Genomic DNA, 19,353 nt, shown 5'->3' on the forward strand with positions numbered 1-19,353 from the left:
GGCAGTGGCTGTAGGCAGGTTGCGGGTGTGTCATTTGGGAGAAGAAAGGCCTTTCCTGCTTGCTGGATGCCTTGCCCTTCTCCGCTGCCTGTGACAGCTACCTGCACTCCTGGAGCAGCCACTGGGTTAATCTCCTAAGCTGCTGTGGGTGGGGAGCCCATCAGAGCCACGCGGAGCCCTGCAGGAAGTGGTGCTCTCCTCTGTGCTAGCAGCGACCCTGCTGGACAGCTGTGTAGCAGCAGCAGCCTTTGGGTCTGGCCCGGGTGACTGTGCGTTGGGCTGGGATTCTGGTTCGCTCGTGGGAGCACTCCTGCTCCCTCTGGCTTCGCTGCTGGTGCGCACGTGGCTTTTCCATGCAGGCTTCTATCGGGCTCTGGCTTCACTGCCCTGGTGTGCGCGAGCTGCACCTGGGCTGTTCAGTCGCTCCGCTGCAGGCTAGCCCTGCAGCGCACGGATCTGCTCTTGGTTCCTTCTAGCGCTGCTGTCTCCGGCACGCTCCCACTCTCCTGCTACTGGGCCCGTGTGTCGGTGTCCACGTCAGTTGGAGGAATGACTGGCAGGCTGCCTAATCCTGTGAGGGGCTTCAGAGCTGCACTGCCTCTGTTTAGGGTGCCTAAGTTTCCCCCGGTATTCCCAGCTGCCGTGACAACTTTGTCCAGCTATGGGTTCCCTGTCTCTTTAAGACTTGCAGAAAGCACTCACTTTTCTTTTGTCTCAGGGGTGCCGGTTGTGGGGACTTGCCCACAGGTTTTGCTTTTCTGTTTCTCTAATATCCAGCACCCCGTGCACCTTGTGTCTGCGTTCCAGGTGCAGATTTCTAGAGCTGGTTGTTTAGCAGTCCTGGGCTTTCACTCCCTCCCTGTTCCGACTCCTTTCTTCCCGTCGTGCTTTGGGGTGGGGGAGCATTTGGGTCCCGCCTGGTCGCGGCTTGTATCTTACCCCCTTCGTGTGATGCTGAGTTCTTGCAGATGTATATGTATCCTGGCTGTTGTACTGTATCCACTGGTGTCTCTTTTAGGAATAGTTGTATTTTCATAAATATATATATTTTGGGGAGAAGATTTCCACTGAACTACTCACGCCTTCATCTTCCCGTGATCCTTGGCAATTTCTTATAAAGTTAAGTATATCCTTTCTTACCATGTGATTCAGCAATCCTACTCTTTTCCCAGTGCCAGTGGAAATCAAAACACAAGTCCAGGAAAAGACATACATGGAAATTCATAGTGGCTTTATTCAAAATAGCTCAAACTAGAAATAACATAATTGTTCATTAGCAGATTAATAAACAAATTGTGGTTGTGATTACACAACTGTGTTCACTTGTCAAAACTCATCTAACTGCATAAATAGGTGAGTTTTATTGTATGGAAATTATGTATCAAAAAACCTGATTATTAGTCATCATCCTTGCCGAAAAAAATGAAAATAAGCTATGAGTAGTCTCTGCAGCTGGAGAACTGGTCTTAATGAGCACAGCAGGACCTTTAGCAGTATGTTCAAAACGATACATAGAAGACATTAAAATTAGCTAATTCTATGGGCATTCTAATAGTTCCAAATGAGAAGATACAGTTGTATTAATCATAATCAATGAACATGTTTACTGCACTATTTTATCAGTGCAGTTTAGAATTTATTTAATAAAACTCCTTTCTTTGCAGACCACTTACTATCCAATGAATTATCTGCAAATGAATTCAAGCTAAATTCCTTATCCAAAGGCACTCTACAGCAATCTATGATACAGGTAAGCATTATAATAAAATTCAACATGCTCCTGCCCTAATACACTTGAGTCGTTCTAAACTTTTGTGTTTTTTAGTATTCATTGTCAGAGAAGTAGTATTAATAAAGTGATGACCAGAAAGTCTTTATTGTCAGAGAAGTAGTATTAAAAAAGTGCCGACCAGGAAGTCTTTTCAAATAGAGGAGACACTTATTATCATTACCGTAGTGTCTCCTTGAATGCACAGTCCTTTTAAGCTGCCTTCAACATCCATTAGAAAACATTTAAAAACATTAATTCACATTAGCAAAAGTCATGATGCATCTTTTGGTATGCAGATATCTAGATATCTAATTTCTCTGTGAACATTCCTCCTTCTCAGTATTTATGCAATGTTTGAAAAACATCAACAGCTTTAAGACAATTTAATATTGCAGACATTTTCTTCTGGAGCTGTTTTTCACAAGCCCATTAAATACTTCCAAAATTATAGGCAGTAATTTTTGGGTACTTTTAGAGATTTTCCTAAGCAAATAGAGTGTTTGTGAGAGGAACTAGTAAGATAATATCAGTTACTGAATTTCACAAAACAAGATCTAGCTCATTGTTCTTGTTAAAATCTTCCCTACATTCCCAATAAACTTTGTCTGTTCTTATCCAAGATGATTGTAGGGAGCACTTAAGGTTTCATGTGGACCAGAGTTTTAATTTCTGAACAGTCTGTTAAATGACTACCAAACCTGAGATGTTATGGTACAGCTACTCATGCCTCAGGAACTGAGATTAGCAACTTGTCTCATAAGCATTTTGGGTTAGTTAGAACTCCTAGCAATATGGATTTCCAGCAATGCATGTCGGAACTCCACTGTGTCCACAGTGAGTATTGATGGTTGCATAGCAATAATTATCAAATGAACATAGGAAATATTCTCACATTTTGCTACAATGAATCCCAAGAATAATGGGAGATTGTTTAATTCGGTGTGGGACAAAAGTTATAATGATCGAGCTTCTGATCTTAATTGATTTTATGTAAATGAGAACTTGCATAATAGTGTTAAAATTATTTCCAAGGATAAATAAATAAATTTATTCACTCATGGGCACTAGACTAGGTAACACAGATGAATAAGATCAAGAATCTTAGGATGGATATACTTAAGAAACCAACACCGTGATTTTGATCCACTATCGCATCTATGCAAATGTTCTCTGGAGAAAGATTAAATTTCTAAACTGATAAAGTTGCTGTTTTAAGTCGACACTGTGAAATCAGCTATGAGAACTGCTATATGAGGGTTCACTTTACCCTGTAGAGTACAAAATTCACAGATCAGGTGAACTGAAATGTTTTTAGTAATGATTATAAAAAGATATATTTTCTATGTAGGTCCTGATTTTTGAGAGTTAAAGAAAATAAGTTTATGTAGAATGATAATATGTTATAGAATGCATCACTAATAGGGCAGGCATGGACACCTTGCAAAACACTGGATCATTAAATGTCCTTTAGAGTTAAATGAAAATGGTAATATTTCTGGATATTAAATGTTAATATTTCTGGATACATACATATTAAATATGGACACGATTCCCCTGCCCTAGTCTTTAGCTCCAAACTGTCTCAAATAGCACACCACAGGATGCTGGAAAGGTCCTGGAAAGAATCCTCTCAGTTCTGGAACCACCCTTATTTGACCTGTTAGAGAGCACAAAGCATGGCATACTTAAAGACTGTACAATCCAGTCCTCTCGTCTGTACATTCCATAGTGTGGGTAAAATTGCAATATTTCCAGAATCTCTTTTCCTGGCTTTAGTGCATCTCCATATCGACAGGTGTTTCCAAGGGGTGGAGAGAAGTAGTCCACTCCATATCAGTGTGTAATTACGTGGGTGAGGAAGGGCTTATCTGGACCTGAGGGGCTGGGGTGAGAACTTGCTCTCTTCTGCCATAGCAGGAGAGAGAGAGAGACATGGGATGACAGCTTGTAAGCAAAAGATGGGTTTTAAACTTTATTCCTCCCTTTGATTTCAGTGTCAAAGGTATTTTGCCCAGGGATTTCCCCTCTCTGGAGTTACATCTGACAGTAGTTGGCAGGACCTCTGAACTTGAAATCTGTCTACATGGGTGTGGCCCTTGGGCAGGCTGCCCCTAGAGATGGTGGTGAAGTGTCCAGAACACCCCCTGTGTATAGTGGGGAGGCCCCAGCCGCTGCAGCAGCAAACCATGCAGCTTCACCTGGGAGCCCCCTATCTGTGGGGCTTCCACTTGGGGAGACCCTAGTGGGGAATTGGTCTAGGATAAAGCACCACCTAGAGGGATGGGGCCTTCCCCAGAACTGGGGAAGGGTGGAGACACCAGAAGCTTCAGAATTAGCCCTCTGTGAGATAGAAGACTGCTTAGAGGCCCTGAGTGGCCATGTAGCAGCTGGCATTATAGGGTCTGTTTTCCTCAAGATAATAGAAAGTGTTATCAAGGAGACAGAGAGGGATATCAAGAAGAAAGAGAGGGTTATCAAGGAAAGAGAGGGACTTCAGCAGGAGAGAGACACATTTCAGCATCGCTTGAAGGAACTGAGTGATGACCTACTGGATGCCCTTAAGGAAGAGAGACAGTTACTGAGAAAATGGGTTATGCCCCTCGAAGATTCCTTAGAAGTGAGGGGGGAGGTGGCAGGAGAAGCCACGGTGCAGGAGGCCGTGGTGGGGAGAAGGAAAGAGTGGTGCCTTCAGCCACAGAGATGGTGGAGAAATCAGAGGGAGAAGATGAGGAGGCAGGGCCATGGGTTGATCTGCTGCCGAAGCTACAGCCTGAGGCACCAGGCTCTCCTGTATTAAAGACCCACCTGGCTGTAATTAAAAAAATAAAAATGAAGCAACCATAGGCTCCTCAGGGGGAGGAGCCCCCCTCTGTCCATATTGTGGAGCAATCCATGCTCTACACCTATACCTAGGATGAGCTGGTAGACATAAGCATCTGGTACAGGCCGAAGATAGCGGAATCTCTGCCTATATGGCTTTTATGCCTCTGGGATATGGGAGTGGAAACATTGTTATGTTGGGTCATGAAATGAGTAGACTGGCTTCCATGATGACGCACCCTTCCCTCTGGCAGTGGTGGCAAAGTGCCCATCATGACTCAGGGAATCAGGCACTTCCGGATTGGCTGAGAGCTGCCATCAGGGAAGTATGGCCTAATCAGGGTGATTTACCACACTTACCTACAAGCTACAAAACGTAAGTAGAGTTCCTGCAGGTGTTACAGGATTTGGGCAAGAAAAATATCATCTATAATATGGACCCACAGGGCTCTGATGAGAAGTTGTTCACCATAGGAATGAGAAACCTGGTGCCTCATACAGCTCCTCCATCTTTCTTTGGGTTTATAGTCACTATTCTTGCTCCCCACATAGGGCAACCTATAAGTGAGGCTACTCATACTTTAGCAGATCTGGGGGAGGTTGAAACAATAAGGGCATGGAAGGAAGTATGGGCTATGACTGAAAGGAGCGGTGCAAGAGGTCCCTTGAAAGTCTTGAGGACCCATTTGTGGGTTGATTAGATAACAGCTGGGGTAGTAAAAGAAAAACTTGATGGGCATCCCAACATGATCTTGTTAGAACTGTGGCACAAATTAAAGCCAGAACAGCCTTTCCAACTGCTGAGGTCCAGGAGACAGAAGCCAGAGTCAAAGCCCCATGTCCAGCCTATGTCCCTCCAAGACTTCAGTTGGGATAGTACCTAGGCTGTGCCTGAGCCCTCACCCCCAAAGGAGGGCAACTGGGCATCGCGGTTTGACTGGGGGTGGTCAAGGTCCCCCCCTTGGGGGATGTGGTGGGAACAAGAGGCCATATGTAAAATTAACAATTCATTGGTCGTCTGTGAATGTACAATGTGTCTTGGTACTGGTGGACATAAGCAGAATGTTCTCTGATTTGTGGCAACCATGACCATTTTCCTGTGATCCCAGCTATCATCACTGGCTATGGGGGTAAGGCAATTAGAGTGAAGGAAGCCCAAATCCCATTGGGGATAGTGTACTTACTCCCAAAGGAGTATGCTGTGTACATTTCTCCCATCTCTGAATATATTTTGGGGGTATCCTGCAGGGCCTGTGGTTACAGACCACTATAGGTGAGTTCAGACTGAGGGTATGTATGGTAAAGGAAGTGCTGAGGGGACATACTAAGCACCCACTTGTAGCTCTACCTGTACCTAGGCAAGTGACAAATACTAAGCAATATAAATTGCCTGGAGGTCACAAGGAAATTGGAGAAACTCTACAGGAGTTGGAGAAGGTGGGCATCATAAAGCCCACTCATAGTCCTTTTAATTCCCCAGTATGGCCAGTGAAAACAGCCAGATGGCTCCTGACATATGGACTACAGATAACTTTAAAAAGACACACCCTGTTTGCATGCTGCTGTCTCCTCTATAGCAGCCATTCTGGACACTCTCAGCCACGAGGTTGGAATGCATCATTATGTTGGAGACCTTGCTAATGCTTTCTACTCTACTCACATAGCACAGGAAAGTCAGGAACAGTTTGCCTTCAAGTGGGAAGGCTGGCAGTGGATATTCACTGTCCTTCCACAGTCCTACCATCTGTGACAGACTTGTAGCGCAGGACTAGGCCACACGGAAGAAAATGCAGTGTGGTTCTATCACTACATTGATGATATTATTCTCACATCTGATTCTCCTGCAGATTTAAAAGGGGAAGTTCCTAGATGGCAGCAACATCTACAGGAGAAAGGATGGGCTGCGAACAGCACCAAGGATCAGGGACCTGGTTTGTCTGTAAAGTTCTTGGGGGATGTCTGGTCGGGTAAAACTAAAGTTATTTCTGAAGCAGTCATGGACAAGATCCAGGCATTCCCTACCCCTACTACTGTATGGCTATATTATAAGAGTTTTTGGGTATTTGGGCTACTAGAGAGTGTTTATCCCACACTTTGCACATATTCTCAAGCCCTTATACCAGTTGGTACAAAAGGGCATCAGGTGGGACTGGGATGAAACATGCCCAGCTGCTTTTACTGGTGCTAAGCAAGCAGTCAAGGCCATATAGGCCTTGAGTGTAATGGACTCATCAAGGCCCTATGAGCTAGATATTAATGTAACTGAGGATGGAGTCTTTGGCAGTGGCTTGAATGGACACTCCAATCTATTGGATTCTGGTTACGACTATGGAAAGGAGCGGAGGTCCCATACATCTTGATAGAGAAGCAACCAGCTGCCGTGTACCATGCCTTGCTGGCTATGGAGTTCATCACCAGAATAGCTTCTACTAAGGTAATAACCACCTATCCCAACAAGGGGTGGGTGAGAGACTGGACCCATAGGCCATGGAGTGGCATCGCACAGACACCTACACTGGCCAAGTGGGGTGCATATTTATAGCAGTGTAGCACTCTCTCTACTATCCCCTTAAGTGGAGAGTTCCATTGCTTATTGGGGCCAGTGACATATAACCATGGAAAGCAGGAAGAACTTGCTTTTGTGCCATTGGTAGCCAAGAGTCCTTATCAGGAGGGAAAAGCCCCTATACCTGAAGATCTTGGTATACAGACAGCTCCAGTCATGGGCAGCCCCCAAAGTGGAGGGCTGTGGCTTTCCATCCTAAGATTGAGACAATATGGATGTAGAATAAAGAGGGGAAGAACAACCAATTGCCTGAGTTATGGGCAATATGGCTTGTGATCACCAAGAAGACCTCCCCTGTAGTTATCTGCACTGATAACTGGGCCCTCTATTGGGGTTTGCACCTGTGGCTACTGACATTGTACCATGTCACCTGAATGGTTGATCACTGGCCCCTTTGGGGGCAAGGGTTGTGGCAAGACCTATGGGCCTCTGGTCAGACTAAGACAGTTACTGTAATCATGTGACTGGCCATTAGTTTTGGGGACCCCCAGGGGGTGATGAAGGATACACTTTGGCCCAGGTGTGTTGGCTAGAAGGAAAGCTTGTCTCTGATGTAACCCAATGGTTACATCAGCTTTGTTGCATGTTGGGCAAAAGACAATGTGGGTTGTAGCCTGTTGGTGGGGCATGCCATTGACCTTTGAAGAAGTCAACAGAGCCTGGAAGGAGTGTCTAGTGTGCTCTAAGAGGGACTTGCACCATGTCCCTCAGCGACATAGGACAATAGTAGAGGGGCTGATACCCCTTGTCAGGTGGCAGATAGACTATATTTAGCCTCTCCCCATATCAGAAGGATATCATAGTGACATGACTTGTGTGGATACAGTTACTGGACTATTGGTTGCTTTTCCTGCATGTCATGCAGATTAGCAAATGAGCAAAAGGGGCCTAGAACATCTAGTTGCAGCCTATGGCTGGCCGCAGGTGATTAAGAGCGATCAAGACATCCACTTACTGGACATGTGTTACAAGAATGTGTGCAGCAAGTAGGAATAAAGTGGAAGTTTCATGTACCATATAACCCTAGTGGTGCAGTCATGATAGAGAGGTACAATGGTTTGTTGAAATCTGGCCTGCAGTAGACACCAATAGTCTACAGGGCTGGTCAATTCGCCTATAGACAGTGCTGCAGAATATGAATGAGAAGCCCCCAAAAGGAGCTTTGAGCCCATGCTATCACACATTGCTGCCTCTCCTACAGAACTGTATGTTCAAACCAAAGAGGAGTTATTGAAGCCAGGATAGGCCAGCAGAGCAACACCTGCTGCCAGTCTCTGCTTCATTAAACCCTGGAGACACTGTTGAGTGGACATGGCCCTGGACATTTTGACAGATGGACCAATGATGGCTGGCTCTTCTGGAACCTTGGGAGAAAGGCCTGGAAGCTGGCCTCCTGTGTATTCCTGGAGTGACAGCAGAGTGGCCCCAAAATATCACAGTAGTGTGCCCAAAACTTCCAGGTGGTAAGAGCATCTTACAGGGAAGTTTTGTTTAATATGTATGGCCAGTGCATGTACCTCCTGTAGTCCCATATATTGACCCATCTGTAACTCCCATAGGGAAGGGGGTGAAAGCATGGTATACTAGACCAGGACGAGATCCCATTCCTGCCACTGGCCTATCACAGGAGCACTCTCTTGCATGTATCCTACTTGAGGGACACTATTTGCCTATCTGGTGTCATTAAAACATGTATCTTATTGATCTTAAGGTTATTTTCTTCTACATTAGTTGTGGTCTGGATGATGCACCCCCTTGCTACAGGTGCCACATGATGATTGCTCTGAACTCCCTATCTGTTCAGCTGCTGACTGCCTGTGGAATGGGTGAGCTATGGACTTATCTGCATAGGACTTTGAACCTAGCTGTATCTTCCGGTGTGAGGAGTATCATGATATTTTTTTGCTGTTGCTATTGTGTCATTAGTCTGGTTACAATATCCCAGTTTTCTTGCCCAGGCACCATTGCAGAAGATAGAATATGAGTAGATTGCAAGGTGAGATTTCTGGAGGGTTGGCTTATGGGTAAAATTGCAATAATTCCAGTATCTCTCACCTGGCTTAAGTTTATCTCCATATCAACAGGTGTTTCTAAGGGGTGGAGAGAATTAGTCCATCTCCATATCATTGTGTAATTACTTGGGTGAGTGAGGACTTCTCTGGGCCTGAGAGGTTGGTAGGAGTTTTCACTCATTTCTGCCACAGCAGAAGAGAGAGATGTGGGACAACTGCTTGTAAGCCATAAACAGGTTTTAAACTTTATTTCTCCCTTTGACTGATTTCGTTTCCAAAGGTATTTTGCCCCAGGATTCCCCTTCCCTGGAGTTACACATAGCTTGTGCCAAGTTACACATAGCTTGCAGGACCATTCTAATCCTGAACTGGGCATTTAGAAATATTATATGACAATTTAGGAGAGATTAGAAGAGATAGAACTATCTCTTGTACTTCTGAACAAAGAATTTTACATTTTATTGGTTGGATATACAGTTTAAATGCAGGATTGCATTGTGATCTTTGACAACTTACCAGATAAACTGCAAAAGATAATTTCCTTCTGTGTTTACAATGTTCAGTATTTTGAAGTCTGACATGTTTATGAATATTTAGAAAATAATCTGTTGAATGGAATAACTTTCAATTATAGTAAAAAAGAAAATATTTTTGCAAAAATGACAGCTGTTGTTTTTTCTGATTAAATGTTATCTTTGGTTAACATCTTTAGAGAGCTAGTCTTTGTTTAAACACTTAATGATACTCTAAGAAAAGAAATTTTGTGTCTGGAAAGAATGGTTGTGTGGCCAAAATCTGAGAAGGTCCCAAAGTAACCTAAAATGATAGGATGCTGATTAATAAAGGGACAGCAATTATACGTCTATGCCCCAAACATACTGACATATAGACTGATAGCTTATGTCAAAATTTAATAAAAACAAAGTTGTGTATGGCATGCTGTCAAAAGTATGCCTTTCAGTTTAGTAACAAGTGATATTAAGAAAAGGTCATCTCTATTCATATTCATTCCATATTTTCCTTGGGGATTGTTTTTCAAGTTCTCCTAAAACAGGTATATCATTATATTTTATAAAATGGTCTTCTTCCATTCAAGATAAAATCAGGAAGGGCCACTGGGAAAAAATTTCCCTTTGCCACCATTTAAAATGAACAGTGGCTTTGAAAAGCTTTTTCATACATTTCACATTAACCACCATTATGCACTGTTGTACACCATCAGTACCTTATTGTACACCATCAATACCTAGTCCTGCTCAAAACACTCTACTTCAAACCATAACCACTAACCCAGGCAGTGTGAATTAAAATGCCCGGCACACTGACTGATAGTCAACTACCTGAGAGAGTCAGAGAGGAGCCACAGGATTTTTAATTAATCAAATGACAGTAAAAATGAAATAAACCAGTAAAAGCCTGTCTCATTTAGTACATTCTCTTAATGAATTCAGAACTTGAGATTACTTTTACCTTATAATCCAAGAAAGAATTCACTTGTTCTACTTCAGAATTACTTATCATGTCACTCTCTTCATCATCAATGATTTCTATTTTCTGTAACATGAGTAGAGAAGTTTACATAAATATATATCTGATATCACTATACTCAACAATGTATAGAACACATACATTCAATGTACAGTTTTAGTGGTGGGGTTATTTGGTCTAGGTTACCTGAAATGAACTCTGATAATTGACCAGCTCCTCAGTGTTACACCCAGCGAGCCTGCGTCTTAGCCACCTCCCTCTACTTTTAATTGATGACTGATTAGCAAATAGAAAATTATTGTCATACTATTGAAAATAGGAAAAACCCTTTCATAATAGTCCTGAAAAAACAGTCATTCAAATTCTGTTTAAATAGCACCTTTCACTGGCAGGGAACACACTTCTTGTAAGGATTATTTATTTAATGGTAACTATACCGAAGTGTTTGGAAGGGCTTTTTTTTTCATATCCATATATACCCCTTTCAACTTCTAATGTAAAATGTCAACATATAACATGCATTCTAAAGTCGAATACTAGTTTTTAAAAATTCACTTATTTGCTACACTCCATTAGCTATAAAATTGAAAGCAGACATTTATGATGTAATGAAAATAATATGTAAACTTGTTCCCTTCACGGACAGTAAGAAAGGAGAGAAACACATAAAAGAGAAAGAAATGCTAAACTGCCATTAGTTTTAGAATTACGGAACAGTAAAGTTTGTATGTATCTCATATATAGTAGGAACTAATTAAATATGTCAAAAGAATGAACAAAATAACAATGTTCATGAAAAAAATAACCATTAAGTTCCAACCATGGGGGCAAGGCAACTTATCTAATCATGGAAACTGTTTTTTTCTTTAAAGCAAAACCAAAAGGCAAAGTCAGGTCTAAAATTTTCTTTTGCATTTGAAAAAGAAAGTTTTGCATTTGAAAAAGACAGTTACACTTTTAAACATTTAAACCCCATCAACCCAAAATAAAATTTAAAAATGAGAAAACCTAAGCTAGAGTTAGTCATTAGGCAGTCTTTTAAGAACAAGCATATTAATAGCAATATGTCATAGGCGGAATTTGAAATCAAGCTTCCTACCCAGGACTACATATTATACTTAAAATCACAATTTGGAATGATCATATTTGATATAGCACCAATGCAGATAAGATACCATAACAGGGTTTATGACCTGCAGGATTCTGATTCAAAAGGACGGCTGCAATGAAATTCCTTTCTGCTGCTGGCTGGAGATGAATCTTAATGATTTGTCTTATTTTATAAGCTCTATAAACTTAGGGCTTAGTCATGTCAGCTCTCACCAGACCTCAGATTTGACACTTTTCTGATGTTGATTTTCAGGTTCTCTGTCTGGATTGGTTCTAGGAAAAAGAGCTAGGTAATACAGGGAGGAAGGTATCAAGGACCATATTATAGATTTGTGCATATAGATAGGTGTTACATGTCTGTGTGATTTGTCATCCATGAAAAATTGGGGGCACTAGAAAGTGACATAGGAGATCAACATTTAAAAGTTTGGGGTTTTATTTCTGAAAATCAATCGTTTTTAAAAATTAGGTGCCTAAGTGACTGTAAGTCATCTCATGCCATTACATTGTTCATTATATTTAAATGTCTGCTGCAGTGAAATTCAGGCTAAAAATGAACATGTTTTTGGAGAAAAGGGGTTCCAGTTTGTAAATGATATTATATAACTTGTATAGTATAACTCAAATCCAGAGCAGAGGAGATTATTCCTTGCTGAAATTTAAGAATATTAGCACAATTAATAGTTGTGGAAAATAACTGTTACTAGCTATCTAATGAAAACACGTCTTTACCTCAAAATAAAAGTTTTCCCATATGCCTATTGAATGTAGTATTAGGAGCATTAAATATTACCTTAAATTAGGACTGAAATCAATAGAATATTATCCTAAACTCTATTCTGCATAAGGAAAACACACATATAATGTTGATATGTAACAAAAGAGTGAGAACTGTGTATTATGTGTTCAAATTTTATTAAGAATATTTGAAGAGCAGAGCCAACATGGCGGCATGAGTAGGGCAGTGGGAATCTACTCCCGAAAACATATATATTTTTGAAAATACAACAAATACAACTAATCCTAAAAGAGGGACCAGAAGACACAGGACAACATCCAGACCACATCCACACCTGCGAGAACCCAGTGCCTCGTGAAGGGGGTAAGATACAAGCCCAGTACTGGCAGGACCCGAGCGACCCTCACCCCAGCTCTGGGTGGGAGGAGAGGAGTTGGAGCGGGGAGGGAGAGGGAGCCCAGGACTGCTAAACACCCAGCCCTAGCCATCCACATCAGAGCGCAGACACAGTGCATGCGTGGGGTGCTGGAAACTAGGGAAGCAGGACAGTAAGACCGTGACTGGGTCCCGAAGCCGGCGCCCCTATGACAAAGAAAAACGAGAGCGTTTTGAAAGTCTTAAAGGGACAGGGACCCCAAAGCTGGACGGAAGCATCCCAGGTCACAGTCCAGCAGCTGGAAATTCCAGGGAACTCTGGGCACACTAAACCCCTGGGCAACAGCTCTGAGACCCCTCATGGAGGTAAGCAGCCAAAAAGCCCCCCGTCCATTACCCCTCCGGGGCCCCGCCATGGCAGAGCAGCAGCCTGAGGCTGGCCACACCCAGCAAGGGAGCTTCCTCCATACTGGCCGGGCAAGATACAGAGAACCAGTCTACACGTAATTGCCAACACAAGCAACTAGGGGTTGCAGTTGTCCCAGTAAAGGCCAGGGTCCAAGTGGAAAGAAGCTTGACTCTCCCAGCTGATGGATGCATCAATAGCACTCCACTGCACCTATCAACATGAAAAGGCAAAAAAATTTGTTCCAGACAAGTCTAACGCAGACAGCTTCGACATCTTCTACATCTTCCCCTGAGAAGGAACCTGGAGAGATAGATTTAACCAGTCTTCCTGAAAAAGAATTTTAAAAAAAAGTCATAACCAGGCTGATGGACTTGCAGAGAAATATGCAAGAACTATGGAGGCAGAATACAGAAATAAAACAAGCTCTGGAAGGACTTCAAAACAGAATGGACGAGATGCAACAGACCATTAATGGACTAGAAAACAGAGAACAGGAATGCAGAGAAGCTGATGCAGAGAGAGATAAAAGGATCTCCATGAATGAAAGAATTTTAAGAGAACTGTGTGACCAATCAAAATGGAACAATATCCGCATAATAGGGGTACCAGAAGAAGAAGAGAGAGAAAAAGGGATAGAAAGTGTTTTTGAAGAAATAATTGTTGAAAACTTCCCCACACTAGGGGAGCAAATGGCCTCTCAGACCACAGAGGTACACAGAACTCCCATGACAAGGGATCCAAGGAGGGCAACACCAAGATACATAATAATTAAAATGCCAAAGACCAAAGACAAGGACAAAGTATTAAAGGCAGTCAGAGAGAAAAAAAAAGGTCACCTACAAAGGAAAACCCATCAGGCTATCATCAGACCTCTCAACAGAAACCCTACAGGCCAGAAGAGAATGGCATGATATAATTAATGCAATTAGACAGAAGGGCCTCGAACCAAGGATACTGTATCCAGCACGATTATCATTTAAATATGAAGGAGGGATTAAACAATTCCCAGACAAGCAAAAGTTGAGGGAACTTGCCTCCCACAAACCACCTACACAGGGCATCCTACAGGGACTGCTCTGGATGGGAACAATCCTAAAAAGAGCACAGAATGAAACACACAACATATGAAGAAGGGATGAGAAGGAATAAGAAGAGAGAGAAATAAAGAATCATCAGACAGTGTTTATAATAGCTCAATAAGTGAGTTAAGTTAGACAGTAAGATAGTAAAGAAGCTAACCTTGAACCTTTGGTAACCACAAACTTAAAGCCTCCAATGGCAATAAGTACATACCTTTCAATAATCACCCTAAATGTAAATGGACTGAATGCACCAATCAAAAGACACAGAGTAACAGAATGGATAAAAAAGCAAGACCCATCAATATGCTGCTTACAAGAGACTCACCTCAAACCCAAAGACATGCACAGATTAAAAGTCAAGGGATGGAAAAAGATATTTCATGCAAACAACAGAGAGAAAAAAGCAGGTGTTGCAATACTAGTATCAGACAAAATAGACTTCAAAATAAAGAAAGTAACAAAAGATAAGGAAGGACATTACATAACGATAAAGGGCTCAGTCCAACAAGAGGATATAACCATTATAAATATATATGCACCCAATACAGGAGCACCAATATATGTGAAACAAATGCTAACAGAAATAAAGGGGGAAATAGAATGCAATGCATTCATTTTGGGAGACTGTAACACACCACTCACCCCAAAGGACAGATCCACCAGACAGAAAATAAGTAAGGACACAGAGGCACTGAACAACGTGCTGGAACAGATGGACCTAATAGACATCTACAGAACTCTACGAACAAAAGCAACAGGATACACATTCTTCTCAAGTGCACGTGGAATATTCTCCAGAATAAACCACATACTAGGCCACAAAAAGAGCTGCAGTAAATTCCAAAAGATTGAAATCCTACCAACCAACTTTTCAGATCACAAATGCATAAAACTAGAAATAAATTGTACAAAGAAAGCAAAAAGGCTCACAAACACATGGAGGCTTAACAACATACTCCTAAATAATCAATGGATCAATGACCAAATCAAAATGGAGATCCAGCAATATATGGAAACAAATGACAACAACAACACAAAGCCCCAACTACTGTGGGATACAGCAAAAGCAGTCTTAAAGAGGAAAGTATATAGCAATCCAGGCATATTTAAAGAAGGAAGAACAATCCCAAATGAATGGTCTAATGTCACAATTATCGAAATTGGAAAAAGAGGAACAAATGAGGCCTAAGGTCAGCAGAAGGAGGGACATAATAAAGATCAGAGAAGAAATAAATAAAATTGAGAAGAAAAAACAATAGCAAAAATCAATGAAACCAAGAGCTGGTTCTTCGAGAAAATAAACAATATAGGTAAGCTTCCAGGCAGACTTAGTAAGAGGAAAAGAGAGACAACACAAATCAACAGAATCAGAAATGAGAAAGGAAAAATCATGACGGACCCCACAGAAATACAAAGAATTATTAGAGAGTACTATGAAAACCTATATGCTAACAAGCTGGGAAACCTAGGAGAAATGGACAACTTCCTAGAAAAATATAAACTTCCAAGACTGACCCAGAAAGAAACAGAAAATCTAAACAGACCAATTACCAGCAATGAAATTGAAGCGGTAATCAAAAAACTACCAAAGAACAAAACCCCCGGGCCAGATGGATTTACTTCAGAATTTTATCAGACATACAGGGAAGACATAATACCCATTCTCCTTAATGTTTTCCAAAAAATAGAAGAGGAGGGAATACTCTCAAACTCATTCTATGAAGCCAACATCAACCTAATACCAAAACAAGGCAAAGACCCCAGCAAAAAAGAAAACTACAGACCAATATCCCTGATGAACATAGATGCAAAAATACTCAACAAAATATTAGCAAACCGCATTCAAAAATACATCAAAAGGATCATACACCATGACCAAGTGGGATTCATCCCAGGGATGCAAGGATGGTACAACATTTGAAAATCCATCAACATCATCCACCACATCAACAAAAAAAAAAGACAAAAACCATATGATGATCTCCGTAGATGCTGAAAAAGCATTCGATAAAATCCAACATCCTTTCATGATAAAAACTCTCAACAAAATGGGTATAGAGGGCAAGTACCTCAATATAATAAAGGCCATATATGATAAACCCACAGCTAACATCATACTGAACAGCGAGAGGCTGAAAGCTTTTCCTCTGCAATCAGGAACAAGACAGGGATGCCCACTCTCCCCACTGTTATTTGTCGTGGTACTGGAGGTCCTAGCCACGGCAATTAGATACAGAAAAGAAATACAATGAATCCAGATTGGTAACGAAGAAGTTAAACTGTCACTATTTGCAGATGACATGATATCGTACATAAAAAACTCTAAAGACTCCACTCTGAAACTACTAGAGCTAATATTGGAATTCAGCAAAGTTGCAGGATACAAAATTAACACAGAAATATGTGGCTTTCCTATACACTAACAATAAACTAATAGAAAGGGAAATCAGGAAGACAATTCCATTCACAATAGCATCAAAAATAATAAAATACCTAGGAATAAACCTAACCAAGGAAGTGAAAGACCTATACCCTGAAAACTACAAGACACTCTTAAGAGAAATTAAAGAGGTCACTAACAAATGGAAACTCATCCCATGCTCCTGGATAGGAAGAATTAATATCGTCAAAATGGCCATCCTACCTAAAGCAATATGCAGATTCGATGCAATCCCTATCAAACTACCAAACAGCATTCTTCAATGAACTGGAACAAATAGTTCAAAAATTCATATGGAAACACCAAGGACCCCAAATAGCTCAAGAAATCCTGTGAAGGAAGAATAAAGTGTGTGTGGGGGGGGAATCTCACTCCCCAACTTCAAGCTCTACTACAAAGCCACAGTAATCAAGACAATTTGGTACTGGCACAAGAACAGAGCCACAGAGCAATGGAAGAGAATAGAGACTCCAAACATTAACCCAAACATGTACGGTCAACTAATATTCGATAAAGGGGCCATGGACATACAATGGGAAAATGACAGTCTCTTCAACAGATGGTGCTGGCTAAACTGGACAGCTACATGTAAGAGAATGAAACTGGATCACTGTCTAACCCCATACACAAAAGTAAATTTGAAGTGGATCAAAGACTTGAATGTAATTCATGAAACCATAAAACTCTTAGAAACAAACATAGGCAAAATGTCTTAGACATAAACATGAGTGACCTCTTCTTGAACATATCTCCCCGGGCAAGGGAAACAAACGCAAAAATGAACAAATGGGACTATATCAAGCTGATAAGCTTCTTTACAGCAAAGGACACCATCAATAGAACAAAAAAGTATCCCACAGTATGGGAGAATATATTCGTAAATGACAGATCCGATAAAGGGTTGACATCCAAAATATTTAAAGAGCTCATACACCTCAACAAACAAAAACAAATAACCCAATTAAAAACTGGGCAGAGGAGGTGAATAGACAGCTCTCTATAGAAGAAATTCAGATGGCCAACAGACACATGAAAAGATGCTCCACATCACTTGTCATCAGAGAAATGCAAATTAAAACCACAATGAGATATCATCTCACACCAGTAAGGATGGCTACCATCCAAAAGACATAGAACAACAAGTGTTGGTGAGGTCGTGGAGAAAGGGGAACCCTCCTACACTGCTGGTGGGAATGTAAATTAGTTCAACCATTGTGGAAAGCAGTATGGAGGTTCCTCAAAATGCTCAAAATAGAAATACCATTTGACCCAGGAATTCCACTTCTAGGAATTTACCCTAAGAATTCAGAGCCCAGTTTGAAAAAGACAGATGCACCCTTATGTTTATTGCTGCACTATTTACAATAGCCAAGGTATGGAAGCAACCTTAATGTCCATCAGTAGATGAATGGATAAAGAAGATGTGGTACATATACACAATGGAATATTACTCACCATAAGAAAAAAACAAATCCTACCATTTGTAACAAAATGGATGGAGCTAGAGGGTATTATGCTCAGTGAAATAATCCAGGTGGGAAAAGACAAGTACCATATGATTTCATTCATATGTGGAGTATAAGAACAAAAGAAAACTGAAGGAACAATACAGCAGCAGAAGCACAGAACCCAAGAATGAACTAATAGTTACCAAAGGGAAAGGGAGGGTTAAGTGCAGGAAAAAAAGAAAGGGGGCATTACGATTAGCATGTATAGTGTGGGTGGGGCACGAGGAGGGCTGTGCAACACAGAGAAGACAAGTAGTGATTTTACAGCATTTTACTATTTTCATGGACAGTGACTGTGAACGGAGATGTGGGTGGGACTTGGTGAAGGGGGAGCCTAGTAAACATAATGTCCTTCATGTAATTGTAGATTAATTATACCAAAATAAAAATTATAAAAAAAGAATATTTGGCAGGATTATAGTGTCAGATAAATAGTGTTTTTAATGGAAGAAGCCGTGGTAAATCTTGCAGTTATCGCTATTTTTTAAAAACCCATTATAGGGATCATTATTTAAAGGTTGACATCAAGAACAGAGCACTAATTCAAAATAATGAAACAAAACCCTGATGACATTTTCCATGATGTCTAACTTTAGTTTAATGCCATCTTGATTTCTGTGTTACTTGATGGAGTCAGAATAGAAACAGATGCCATTAAAAGTGCTGCTTGGAGGACATCTCTATATGCCAATAATGTTTGTATTTTCATAAAACTCAGTTTAGTCCATTAATACCCTGTCTCTGTCTAGCATTCAATCTGTTAATACTGTATTTCCTCCAATACTGCAGTTTTTAAGATGGCTAGTACAGTCCAGTTTAACTAGAAAGAAGAAAATTTCCAAATACAGTATAGATAGGTATGGACTGAAACAAAACTCTGCATCAGGAATCCCCACATACAATTCCCAGAACTAATAAAGGCTTCCATCATGACCTCAGGATAAACTGTGTTTTAATTATGCCATCTGTCAAATGAGAAGAAATATGCTCTTTGCTAAATGTGTTGAAGAAAATAGCTTGTTATGCATAAAAT

The 19,353-nt window shown here is 41.1% G+C and overlaps 1 protein-coding gene across 2 annotated transcripts in view; it reads right to left on the reverse strand.

The window, feature by feature from the left end:
* HDX (highly divergent homeobox) overlaps positions 1-19,353 on the reverse strand; it is a 288,979-nt gene that overhangs the window by 16,207 nt on the left and 253,419 nt on the right. For both annotated transcript variants that reach the window (XM_073227782.1, XM_037004817.2), the window contains one exon: positions 10,640-10,723. In XM_073227782.1, the coding sequence (XP_073083883.1) occupies positions 10,640-10,723 (84 nt within the window). The remainder of the gene's footprint in view (positions 1-10,639; positions 10,724-19,353) is intronic.

Source organism: Manis javanica, chromosome X (assembly GCF_040802235.1).
Source record: "Manis javanica isolate MJ-LG chromosome X, MJ_LKY, whole genome shotgun sequence".
Lineage (NCBI taxonomy): Eukaryota > Metazoa > Chordata > Mammalia > Pholidota > Manidae > Manis > Manis javanica.